The 13,746-nt window shown below is 42.0% G+C and overlaps 1 protein-coding gene across 7 annotated transcripts; it reads left to right on the forward strand.

Moving 5' to 3' along the window:
• Positions 1 to 8,081: 8,081 nt before the first annotated feature.
• TMEM139 (transmembrane protein 139) lies at positions 8,082 to 12,911 on the forward strand. Of its 7 annotated transcripts, none has more exons than XM_083884888.1 (4): positions 8,082 to 8,203; positions 8,518 to 8,603; positions 9,562 to 9,870; positions 11,163 to 12,911. In XM_083884888.1, the coding sequence occupies exons 3-4, from the start codon at positions 9,623 to 9,625 to the stop codon at positions 11,614 to 11,616; spliced, it is 702 nt and encodes a 233-aa protein (XP_083741014.1). In that variant the 5' UTR covers positions 8,082 to 8,203; positions 8,518 to 8,603; positions 9,562 to 9,622; the 3' UTR covers positions 11,617 to 12,911. The 7 variants fall into 7 exon arrangements, with proteins under 7 accessions (XP_083741014.1, XP_083741016.1, XP_083741012.1 ...); XM_083884890.1 differs by having other exon boundaries at positions 8,089 to 8,203; positions 8,523 to 8,603; XM_083884886.1 differs by lacking the exon at positions 8,082 to 8,203 and adding an exon at positions 8,240 to 8,390.
• The last annotated feature ends 835 nt before the right edge of the window (positions 12,912 to 13,746 follow it).

The raw sequence follows: 13,746 nt of genomic DNA on the forward strand, positions 1-13,746 counted from the left end.
ACAGAGGCACTATCACAAGGATCATCTTCGGCATCAAATATGACTTCACTTCAACACAAATGTCCACAAACTATGACCACTCTCCCCTGAAATTTTCCCTTCAATGGCAATCTTCTCATCTTCACAGAAAGACCCTTTGCAACCAGTCCAAGCTTTCCCATGAAACAGATACAATGTGGAACAAGCAAACTTGCACAGTCATCACCATTAATAAATTCTCAAAGCCGTCAGTTCAACTAGATACACAGTTGATTCCACACATTGAGTGTCCTGTTTTTTTGTTGCCTGCAGTGAAGAGGAAAGCTATCTCTCAGCTACAGAAGCCCTGATAAGGTAGAGTTCCCCTTCACAAACAGTAGGAGTTGCAATATCACTACTGCTGCCACCTCAGGAGAAAGCAAAAGGTGGTGTAATGCTTTCACAGTGCTCATTTACTGTGAAAATGAGCAGGAGTCCAGGAGCAGGCTGGACTGGCAGTGATGTGGTGTGGTGCTTTTATGAGACTGTCCCTGCAGCTGGTGGCTGACCTTGGAAACAGTCGTTGGCCCCCACAGGAACAGACATCCGAAACATCGTCACAATGACATTCTAGAATGTACCAGAATGACAATGCAGATGCCATACAAACTGCAACACTACAAGGCATGAGAATGGCACATACCAGAAATGCATTATGATGTGCTCTTGCTAATTTGGCAGTGTCCATTAGGAATGCAAATCCATGCCAGAACTGGACAAAATCTGTCTGTATCACTAAACAGACTGGCAGCTCGGACTGAGGAACCATGCCAAGATAAAAACTACGTTCTTTTCAGTTCATGTGACTATTTGCTTTCATAAAAGAACATATTTGCTCTTTCACTGACCCCTGTGGATGCCTGTTTGCAGGGATGTAACTGAAATATAACACCCATTTTTCCTGAGGCAGAAAAAGGAACCAGATTGAGTTTCCTCTGAGGTGTGCTGCCTTTATGGCACATGGCTGGGGCAAAGTGCAGTGAAAACTAGCGGTTAAACTAGGCTGAAACAGTGTTGCCTTTGAGTGGAGAATATCTAATGAAGAAGAAAAAAAAAAAGGATCCCAGTTACACACCTAGTTTTCAGGAAAAACCTATCTTTACTAAAATAGATTTTACTCATTTTTCTTTTCTTTTCTTTTCTTTGCGTTTCTTTTCATACTAAGTTATCTATCTCTGGTCTTCCATAGCTGAATTATGCTGTGGCTTTGTAAGACTTGCTTTAGACTCTGAGCACCTTAGGCTGAGAACAAGCATCAGGAAGCATGTGGGATTCTGTTCTTGGCTTGCTACAAAGCACAGCACTCAGAAAGGGGCCAGTACCAATAAAAGCAGTGTCCTCTCCTTCTCCAGAGCACAACTCATCAATAAAATAGTCAAGTGATTTCTATGTCTGGCAACATTTTCTCCATTCTTCCACCCCACTATTTACTAAAAGAATTTGAAGAAAGTGCAATGTTATACAATAGGAATGGAGGACCACCTTATGGAGAGACACTGTGGGTCCCACCAGTGACAGGAAATGATGCTGAATTCCTGCTCAGGAATCTACATTCTGGAACAGGCACTTCAACCTCTTTCTCCTCTTCCCACGTCTATTACATTTTAGTCTACAGCAAGTTGCACAGTTGCTGAATTCCAACCCAAGCAGGCTGTATTTTCTGTTGGGTGGTAATTCCCAAATATTTCAGGTGTGGTTCCCTAGCAAAACCATCTAGTGCTGTTGAAAGGAAAAGGGCATCCCCTTTTTTTTAAAACAGAAATAGGCCATGAGGTCCTTTCTCCTCTCCTGTGGCCTTATTGGCACTTCCTGCATGTTTCTGTGACTGTCAGTGTAATAACACAAGAGAAAATAGCACTTTTTTCCTTTTTACTTGTTTATGCCCTGTTAGCCATTCAGACCATATCAGGGAGGGCTCCAGTGTATAACAGGTTTGGCAACATAAGCAGCAGGAATATGTTGCTAGAACCAGCGAGGAAGATAAGGAACAGAAACTCTGTGGCAATTACACATTAACTTTTCTCACTGCATCTCATGTCCTTCAGCTGAAAAGTTTCTTATTTTAGAATGGTGAAATTATGTCTGGAGAAAAGGAATGTTCCATAATAAAGCTGCTCAGCATACAGAGATCTGATTTTTCTCTTCTTTCCAGAGACAGCTAGTACAGTCTAGAATGACAGCAAATCATCTTCCTGTGCTCTTTTAACTATTCTCAACTGAGTCCTTAGGTTCATCTTACAACTATTTCTTTCTGCTCATTTGCTCTTTCCACAGTATGGAAATTTCCACAGTATTCCATGTGATTCTTTCACCATATTCTGGCAGTAGGATCTTAACTGCCCTCCTTCACATTTAGTCATGGCCATCTCTTCCTCTGTCTGATCCACATTAGGAGCTCTAAATTAGCAAAAGATGAGAGGTCACTGTAGCGTCCCATTTAGTAGCATTTCAGTCACCAGAGTGGATTCCTTCAGAGGAGTGCATACAGCTAGTTTACACCCCACATACAGCAACATCTCAGCAGAAGTACTGCAGTGTGCAGACATTCTACACAAGTGAAGAAAGTCTTCCAGCAAAAAAAGTAAATAATTTAGACCAAGCTTGGCCCTATCATTAAACTAAATCAGCTGCAGAAAGTTTTACCAATGCTAATGAAACCTCACAAATTTAGTGTTTGCCCTAAGGAGAACTGCGAATAAAAAGATGAGGAAGCTTCTAGCCTTCACTTTCCTTTTTTTCCCAGACAAAAAGCAAAACATGATGTTTGTGAATTTAAAAGTCTCTAAGAGGATATAAAACCCCTCATAGCATCTTGGAAAATGCTTGCTATTTTTCTGTTCCTCTCCTTGCAGGAGAAGGAGGTGCTGCTTTGTTAATTTTAAATACTTAGGAACTTTAGGTGTGCAGACAGCCCTGAAAATATTTCACATCTTGAATGTGATTCCCCACTTTCAGAAAAGAGAAATCCTTTAGTTCTGCACAACATAGCAAGTGTCTCTGACTCAATCTCTGTACATTTATGTTTTCCAGGCATCCTTCATACAGCTGAGGAATTAAAAGCATCAGTAGAAGCTCTTTGTGTAATATCAGTCCTTCTGTGACCACATCTCAGCCCTGATCTACAGAGAAAGGCTACTGCAGATAGAAGACAGTCATGCCAAAAAAATCTGCCACACAGTGACTACACATATAACTTCCAACCATTGTCCTGTAAGAACTGGAATAAGCTGGAAGAAAACAGAGATTGTCAGTTCCTAAGAAATGTATGACCATAAGGCTCTGGCAGGTCAAATATAAATAGTTTTCCCAAAGTTACACACATATTTTGAATATCCAGGTATAGGCATTCTGCTTTCCTTGGGGTTTTGCTTTCTCCTGCATAAAATTGACCAGAAACATCAACCAGGGCTCATGACTGCCCCATGATCTCTAGATAAAATGCAACGTGATGCAATTTGCCAAGTCACAAAAGTGACTATGCAAAACCTGGGGGAAAAAAGGAGAGGCAGACAAGACTGGAAAAAGTGGTTCAATGACACTTTGTCCCCAGTACTTGCTCAGGTTCTCAGAAATTGCTCCAGGATGAGGTTATGGGGAAGAATAGACTTAGCGATTACGGTCAGATTAATCGTGTCGTGGTGTGCACGTCACAAGCCCTCAGGAATAAAGCAAGCTTCTCTGCATACCAAGCTGATAACTGAGCTTACTGTGGGTACTAAGTTAATTAGTAGCAGTCTGGGCAGAAGGTTGAGTAGATAGCGAGATGAAACAGGGGAAAGGTGAAATGCTTCCTAGAGGCTGACAACGAGATGCGGGAAAAACAAAGAATTTTTTTAAAAAAGGAAATTCACAGTCCTAACTAAAGAAATATACTGTTAAATTAAGGTTCCCACAGTATGACTGAACAACAGAGAACAGAAAGTTTTCTGTAAGAAAGAAAAAAATCTCTACTGTGCATGAAAGGGAGACAGTTTAGCATGGCAGGATTAATGTCCTTGTTTACTCTCCCAGGCTTCAACACCTGGTTTAACAAACCCTGCAGAGTGATATCTCTCAGGCCTTACCCAAGCCCCACTGCATTTTCTGTGCCTTTTAATCACCAAAAACTTCTTGATGCAGCTGTGTGATCAATTTTTCTTTGTTATGGATCCCAGTGACAGTCTGAACCAGATTGTGGAGGGAACCAAAACAGTAGACAGACAAAAATGTCTGAAGTTCTTCAGAAATGCTAAAAAGCCTCACGTAGAAGCACTTTTCTGCTAGAAAACATATTGCAAAGGTTAGTTCATAGAAATTCATCCTGCTTTGTATCCTTAGACTCACAAAGCAGTATGTATCACATTCATAAATATGTACTCACAGCTGCATCATAAAATAATGTTTGTTTATGCGTGCTTGTAAATGAATAATAATAATTCCTAAAGATTCTGCACAGTCATCCACGAATTGCATGGGTAAAATCTCCAGGAGTTATTGAACTCTGAACTTTAACAGAAACAAACTGATACAATCAATACAAGCAACAACCAATTCAACACCAAGACCTCCCATTTCTAGCCTCTTTCATCCCAATATTTCATAACTATGTCCAAGACTATTTTAAAAAATGGTGCACCAATCAAAACTACTGTACAGATTTTCAGCAAAACCAATATCTTTCTATCTATACACAAATCAAACACAGCATTTCCAATCACAGAAGTAGTTCTCCAGCAAATAATGAACATTTTTTTTCACTTTTCTGATTTTCTACTAAGTTAGCAAAAATATCTAGCTCCAAAGCAGTGCCTACTCCCCACAGGAGAATGTGCAGATAAGCAAAATGCCTCAGCTCCCTCCACAGAGCTGAAGTACCTTTTGTAGGCACTTACAAGGGGGATTCAACAATGGTCAAATTGTTGAGGCCTTTGGACAGTAGACAGTGTACATACCAGAGCTGGGAGTTGTTTAAAGTCATCAAGCTGAGCTGGTAATCCATATCTAACAGGCTTTGCTGAGTAAAAAAAATGGGTGTTAGATTCTTTCTACATCTTTCTGTGGGGCTTACTCCATCAAAGCAGGAAGATTTCCTTCTGCTCCAATAGTTTGGGCCAAATCAATCAAATGACAGCCACTACAATCCTGGAAAGTATTCCCACTCTTCCTCCCCTCTCCTCCACCACTCTGGCTATGCATTCCTATTGCTTCCCTTTAATGGGGAACTAATGGTTAGATGATACTTTAGGGATGAGATTAAGCCCACTAAATTCACTTTGGAAAAAGGTAAATACTTTCCCACTGAGACAGCTGGGCTGGTTGAGCAAGAGATCACCTGAGGATTGAGTCACTGCAAGGAAGACACAAGGAAATGGAGAACAGGCAAGAGGATAATTTTAATCACCTCCTCAAATCAGCAGGATATAAATCTTTTATCTCTGAGGAATGGTTCTAACAACCACCAGCTACACTGGTTGGAAAGTAGTTGCTGTTTGTACTGTCACATGCAGATTCTACCATGGGTCAATCACGATGACTGTGTAAAGAGGCTGTCAAAACAGTTTTCTCAAATCTTCCTTAGCAGTTATGGAGTTCTCAACACCAGGCAACCCAAAATGGAAATCATATTTTCCATCTAAATAATATCCTTGCAAAATGACATACTACACACCAGAATCCTGACCTTCTCCCTTTTATGTGGGTGTTAAGTCTGCCATCTTCGAAAGAATTCTCTTAAAAGCAAAGAATGGATAACAATCAAAGCTAAAGGTCCTTTATCTGTCAGCAGCCATAAAGGCAATTATAAGGAGAAAATATTCAAAACATAGAAACATTGACAAGTCTAGGCTGGAAGGGCAGATGATCTGGTCCAACCTCTTACTGAGAGGTGGGCCCTGGACTCAGCCGTGTCTTGAATATTTCCAGCAAAGAGGATTCCTCCATTTCTCTAGGCAAGTAATAGCATGTTGCTGTTTTCACATTAAAGGCTGTTTTTCTTATATCTAGAGGCACTTACCCTTTTTCCTGTTGCCTCTTATCCTGTCACCATGTACCCTCATGAAAACTCCCTCCCTCCTCTCTGTAACTACCTACTACTATTGGAAAACTGCATAGACATTCACCACCTGCCCAAATCTCCTCTCCTCTCCTCTCCTCTCCTCTCCTCTCCTCTCCTCTCCTCTCCTCTCCTCTCCTCTCCTCTCCTCTCCTCTCCTCTCCTCTCCTCTCCTCTCCTCTCCTCTCCTCTCCTCTCCTCTCCTCTCCTCTCCTCTCCTCTCCTCTCCTCTCCTCTCCTCTCCTCTCCTCTCCTCTCCTCTCCTCTCCTCTCCTCTCCTCTCCCTCTCCCTCTCCCTCTCCCTCTCCCTCTCCCTCTCCCTCTCCCTCTCCCTCTCCCTCTCCCACTCCCACTCCCACTCCCACTCCACTCCACTCCACTCCACTAATCCAGCCTCTTAAGCTGTCAGTGTTCTTCAACCCTCAAGGCATTCACCAGACCACATCCTATTTTTCAGACCACATCCAAACTGGAGGGACTAAAACTGTACACAATATTTCATGTGTGTCCTAACAAGTGCTGCTCAGAATAATCCCACTCCTTGATCTGTTCATTACCCTCTTACTGATGCACCCCAGGACACAGCTTGCCTGCATTGCTTCAAGGGTGCACTGCTGACTCCTGTTGAGTTTCCCTTTCATCATGTCCATCAAGCTTATTTCAGCAGAGCTGCATTCCAGTCAGTCTGGCCCCAGCCTGTATTGCTGCTTGGGATTATTCCATCCTTGCAGGACTTAACATTTATCTTTGTTGAACCTCATGCAATTCTTGTTGGCCCAAACTTCCAAACTAAGTACTATTAATAAACATTTAGCTGTAGGGCATCTTCCTGTTACAGACCACCATGAGCTGCACCCTGCTCCTGGAGATAATTCATCCTATAGTATTCAAGAACTTACAGTGACGTAAGCACTGGTGAGTTTTTCTATAGGCATTTAAGAGAAATCTCTGAATCAGCAGCCCTTACCCTTATGGAATATTCCAATTTCCCAGACATGACCTCGGAACAACAAATAGCTTAGATGAGCAAATCCAGGAAATTCCTGAAGTTTGTAGGAGGTAACTTTTTGTCACAGATACTTAGTCTCTCTCACTCAGAGACTAAGAAAGATGCCCTCCTAGACTTGCAATTTGTGAATAGAGAAGGACTCGTGGGAGTGTTGGTGCAGCCTCACCCGGAGTGCTGGAAGCAGTTCTGGGCCCCACCATTTCAGAGGGGTGGGAGAGTCTTTGAATGTGTGCAGAGGAGGGCAGCAAAGCTGGTGAAGGGGCTGGAAGGTGTGTCCTGGGAGGAGCAGTTGAGAGCACTGGGAAAAAGGGAGGCTGTGAGGTGACCCCCTTGGTTTCTGCAGCTCCCTGAGGAGGGTAAGGGAGAGGGAGGTTCTGATCCCTTCTCCCAGGGATCCAGTGGTAGGACAAGTGGAGATCGTTCAAAACTGTGTCAGAGGTCATCAGGAAACATTTCTTTACCTAGATGGTGGTCAGACACTGGAACAGGCTTCCTAGAGAGGTGGCCAGTACCCCAAGCATGTCAGTGTTTAAGAGGACAATGCCCTTAATAACATGCTTTAGTTTCTGGTCAGCCCTGAAGCAGGTGAGGAGTTAGAGAAAGTGTAGGTCTCTTCCAACTGAAATTATTCTATTCTATTCTATTCTATTCTATTCTATTCTATTCTATTCTATTCTATTCTATTCCATTCCATTCCATTCCATTCCATTCTAGTTTTCAGACACACACTAAAGGTTCAGATAACAGAAGTAATTCAGTACCTTGCTTATCATTACCTCTCATTCCATTCCCAGATAAATCAGGGAACAAAAACGTTTTTAACTCATGTTAAAACTAACTTCACATTTAACTATGTGAAATAATAACCTCTTTCCCCCCCTCTTTTTCCCTTTTGTTTGTAAAATCAAAGAGGGCAAAAAACAACATTTGAGAAACAGGACTCGATCAGGACAAATATATGAATTTACATTTTACAGAAGTCATAAATAGATTTATGTGTGGGCCATGTGATGTGGGCTGGGCAGGCAGTTGTTCCTGCTTCGTGAGGCAGAGATCAAGATTCTTTTGCTACGTGGGGAAAAACCCAGAATTTTCAGGGCAGTTTCTCTCATTGAAGTGAAGCAGACCAAAGAGATTCGACACAGGTAAGCACTCCCCCACTGCTCACTCCGCCCTCTTTCCTAATGAGTTTCCTGCTTTTGTGGGACAGACCGAGAAGAGCTGCAAGAGTAGAAGGTGTGTGATCGTCTAGAAACCGCTTTGGATTCAGAACCTGGAAAACAGAGATTCTACTTTCCCTTGCAAAACTTGTACAATGGGATCTTCCCATCAGTTGGTATCTTCCCATATTCACTAATTTCTGACTTTTATTTTCAAAAGAAATCTTCATAGTTTCCCTACCAAAAAATCTCAAAAGGAGGAAGGGAGAGTTTTAACTGGTGTTCTATCTTCGGGTCAGAACAGGAAGCAGCAGTGGACATTTTTCCTTGTGATGAAGAGAGAAGTTAAAACATGACTGCTCGTACCTACCAAAACCTCCTTCTGGTAAGTAAATGCTAAAAATATGTGTTTCCTTTGCTTATATACATTTAACTATTGTTGCTGTAATAAGGGGAAAGCACACAATATAACATGGAGCTATATAAAACTGTTTATTTGTTTGGAGATGCTTATTCATAAAAATACGCCCATGTTTCATGCTTTTTTCTTTCAAAGAGGTCTTCACCAAAACAGTGGGATAGATGTAGGCTGGTATAACACTTGCAAGACAGCTCTTTAATTATGGTATTCTTGAATGCCACAGATTCTTGGTATTCCTTCCGTATTGACTGCACACAGTGACAACTGCTGTCGCTTTCACAGAAATGGGGTTTGGAATGGGGGACAGGAAAGGCTCTCGTGCCTGAGAACGTAGCAAAGAAAATAAAAAGCACACCAACAGAGAAAGAACCGAGAATACAGGCAAAAACTGAAATAAACACCTACATTTTACAAAAACACACATATCCTAGCTACATCCAGAACCTAAAGTTACATTACTGCTCCAGTGCTACATTGAAGTAAGATGCTCAGTTTAACAGGGCAGACAGGTCTATTAAATAGTGTTGCTTTTCTTCCGGGATTTGAATGAGTGTTTGAATGTTGATTATGCGAGGCACAAATGTCCTAGAATTAACCCTTAAAGTTATTCTGTGTCTTGCTTTCGCAGTAGCCTCAATCTGCCTCCCTGTTAAGCCAGACCTTTTTAGGTATGTTTTGTAATAAGTGCTGATGGTCTACTTGTGTGTTTTAAGTTTTGCAACTGTGTCCAAGTATTCCAGCTATTCAATATGCACGCACATAGGAAATTCTAATGTGTTTACATTGGTGTGCACAGATTTCCCAGGCTTACGATGTACATGCTTGTACTTGAGTGTGTATGTTTTTACTTTGGTCACAATACTTAGAAATGTGTTTAATATGCTCATGTTTCATGTTGGAAAACCTGTTTCATCTTCCACAGATGTCTGTCCCTTTAAGTGCCCATCTGTTCTCAAGTGCCTGCTACCACCATCCCTTCTGCCATGTTGTTAGAGACACGCTGGAAGAACATCCGCCAAACATTGCTGCTTCTGTTCACCGCTGCTCTTCTCATCGGGGTCACCATGCTGGCCATCTCCTCTAACATCAACCCAGTAGGCTATTTCTTCCTCGGGGTAGGGGGAGTGTGCCTGGTCGGCTATTTGCTGAGTGTGTTTGTCGAGTGTTACCTGAAGAATCAACACCGTCATGACGCAAATGAAATGCCTCCAAACAGGCAAAGCCAAGCTGGGTAAGCAGCAACCTGGTTACTCCTCTTTAACTCTCCCACCTCACTCATGACCATTTTAAACACTCTTTTGCTGCCCGTCCTTGAGGCACCAAACGCAGACTCTGTTCCAAAAGACAAAAGTTCTTCTCAGATCTTTTTCCCTCATTATTGACGTGGAGGTTGCAGATGTCAATGCCATGTATATCCTGTACCTTTTATAATACGTATTTTCTTCCCCCTGGGAACTGATCTGCTAAAACTTGCCAATGTTAAACTGATCCAGGCCCATTTTATTTTTCTTTGAGTAATCGAGGCTTGCCAAACAGTGAGTCAGACAAGGAAAAAGAAAAAATGTTGAAGCAATACCAAATCTTCTTTAGGGTTAGCTCTATAAACCTTATCTCTAGAACAACTGTTTCTTGGCAAACTTTAGGAGAAACCTGTAACTGGGTGTGTTTCCACTCTTAAAATTCCTACTTGACATTAACAAACCCCCTAATTTTTAGAGACTCTGAATACTACTACCTCTTTTTGGCTTCATGTTCATTTGCAGATTCTCAGCATTGCCTAATTTAACCCCAGTTTTCCTACTGTCATTGAAGAGGTTAACTTTATTTGTAGCCTTGCTTCATTGTATAATCCAAATAATCGTTATCCATCTGCATAAATTACTTGATGTTCCCAAATACAATGTTTATTTTTAGAAAGACTATATTAAAAAAGAAGTCTATATTGGGCCCTGCTAGTTTGAGGGGATACTTGAAGAAAACTAGTATTCTTTTATTTAAAAATAAGACCTGAAAAAGAAAATGTCTCCAAAGTAACATTTTTTTCTTTGCAGATAGTTCTTTTAAACACGGAATAATTAATCCTTGTTTAAACTAAACTAAAGTAGTTACTTTTCTCCACTTCTTAAAAATGGATGGACATTGAGCTAATATATTAAAAAAAATATGTCCTGTTTTATTCCATGAGATAGCTAGTAGTTAGCAATCCTTAGTGATGAATTTTAACTGTAGGAAAACACCAGGTCAAGCCTAGAAACTGAACTGTGTGGGTAGCTACACTAACTCTGGGGAGTGTAGGAAAAGTGGTCAGATGAGCTATTTTCTAAACCAGTAAGAAAGACATTCAGTTGGCTGGAGAAGTGAGCTGATCCAGGGGTAGAATATCCTGTATAGCAGTACCATGTGAGAGATCCTGCCTCAGTCCTATTTGTTGCTTGTAGCATGGTCCCTGTAGTCCATGATCTGTACTATAAACATAGAGTACACAATAAAATAATGTGTATGTGACATTGCTCTCTGGCACAGGGTGAATGCTGCCTACGAAGCGCCCACCTATGAGGAGGTGATGACCATGTCAGCTCCACCAATATGGACAATTACATCCAACCCAGGCTCCGTGCCCTCGCCGCTGAGCGAGCCTCCCCCATACAACGTCGTCATTGAATCCTCCGCCCAGCAAGAGGTGATGGTGGAGGGTCTCCAGGGACCAATGCACAACTCTGAGACAGACACGGGCCCCAGGACACAGCTGCAGCTGGTGATGCCCCCAAGACTGCAGCGGTTTGTTTCGGACATCCATGAGGAGAAAGATGTTGAAGAAAGGTTTGAACCACTGGAGCCACTCACTCCACCACCTGCTTATGAGACTGCCATCAATGATGAGGTCTTTGAAGATGCTCACCAGCCCTCTGTGTTAGGACTGATTTCACCTTCCATGAATAAAGAACCAAACCCTCACCCCGACACAGGATGCTCCTAGAGGGATGGTAAAATGGCTGATAATGTTTTGCCTAAAAGCTTGTCTCACCATTCTTTGAACCAGAATTGAACTACAGACAGCTTCTGATGTTACTAGAATCATTTTGCACAAAATAGAAATCATTGCGGTACCACACTGCTTTGTCTGGGCAGATACATAAAACCACTGTGAGGAAAGTCGTATTATGTATGGCAACATTCTCAAACTGGAGATACACCTTTATAGGAGAGGAGAAAGGAGACAAGGTTGCCAAAAGACCTCTGAAGAAGGACTGTAGGATGCAGCCAGAAGAATCTGCCTAGGAAAGGGGAGGAATAGAACCAACACTAAGCACGTTCTGCCTGTGTATTGCAAACAGCAATATTTCTGAGTGCTGTGTGGTCATCAGCCACCCTGAAATCCCTACAGAGAGAACAAACCTGCACCCCCACGTTGCTGTTTTGCAGCAACATAAATTTATGGTCTGAGCTGTTCGTTACTGTCCCTCTGCCACACCTGCTCCACATTCTCAACTGTGCTGCATGGGAGTGTGACTGAGGCAAGCATGTCTGCATCTGGAAGCTGGTACCATCTGATACCTCTCACTTGGGGTTGAAAAGCTGATAGTATGCATCAAATGACTTCTGTTGTTCACAAAGTTCTCATCCCTCACAGCCAGTGGTGGACAAGAGGGAGATAAGTTTTCCCCCTGCAAGAGAGGCCAGTGATGGGATACATACACATGTAAGCATCCTCTGCTTGGACTCCCTGGCTCTACAACAGGGTGTATGTCTGCTGTATTACAGATGTACTCTAACAGATGGCCTGAGACACTTTATTGTCATCATGCACAAAAAGGCCAAAGCTCTTCCAGTTCTCTGCGGGCTCTGGAAAGGTCCAGTTTGTCTGCTAAGGAAATGGAGCACTTGAGGACAACAGTCCCAAGACACATTTGGCCTTCATCATGATGGTTCTAGGCTGTAGGCAGGTTCAGGATCTCACTGATCAGTGATGCTGTGCCTTTTTAAATGGGTGAGCTAAATTGATCAGCTTTGCAGTGTCAAAGTGGTCTGCAGTATGCAAAGAGATGCATTTGCATCTGGTGAATGTCCAAATTAAAAAATAAATCTCCTGTGAAGGAGAGCAGCAATCATCACAGCCTTGCTTATGACTGCATCTTTAATTCATATGAAGAACCATCAAACCATAGGCTAGAAGCAAATAAATTATTTCTTATTGTTTGATTCTTTATAGTTCAAAGAAAAAGAAAATACCTTTTATGTCATTTATAAATAAACAGAACTGCATTAAAAATTCCTGCTGGCATCAATAATTTTTCCTCCCAAAGAAACACTCCACGAAGCTATGCTTTTGCTTGCATTCTGCTTATTTGTAATCTTGGCTTAGAAAAGAGAGAGGACTTGCATTTCTGAATTGACAGCTGAATCACTTTATTATCATTATTGAGGAAGCAATTATGATACTTCTATCATGGAAGTATTAGGAGACAAACTTGCTGATCAAGGCAATTTGATCTCTTTAATCAATCACTACTTGCATTTCTCTCCTGTATCTGCTAACAGAGAAGAAAAACCTCACCAAAAGGTGTCACAAGTATGTGACACAGGCACAGGAGCTTTGAGTCTTAAACTGGGCAACTCAGAACCTACCTGAGTGCACCAAATTGCCAGGAGTCAGGAAGAAATCCAGGTGATCAGCACAGACTAAAAACTGGCCAAAACAAAGACCAAAAATGTCATCAGTTATAATCAATACAATTTTGTCTTCAGCATTTGTAAAGGTTGTCAAGCCTTTGGACTTGTGTTAAGCTTTAGCAGATAGAATTCCTGTGCACCAGGACACAGGAAATCTATGTGCTAAAGAATAATGTGCAGAAGCCATCTGAAGCTTTATGTGACTTTTTTTGTAAGTTGTTTGATGAACAGCTGTTGGGGCTGAGATTGTTAAGCCTGGAGAAGGCTCAGGGGAGACCTTACTGCTGTCTGCAACTCCCTGAAAGGAGATGGTAGCCAAGTGGGCTTTGGTCTCTTCTCCCAGGCAACCAGCGGCAGAGCCAGAGGAATTGGCCTCAGGCTGTGCCGGGGTGGTTCAGGCTGGACATCAGGAGGAATTTCTTCTCAGGAAGGTTGT

Source organism: Zosterops lateralis (assembly GCF_965231275.1).
Source record: "Zosterops lateralis genome assembly, chromosome: 2".
Lineage (NCBI taxonomy): Eukaryota > Metazoa > Chordata > Aves > Passeriformes > Zosteropidae > Zosterops > Zosterops lateralis.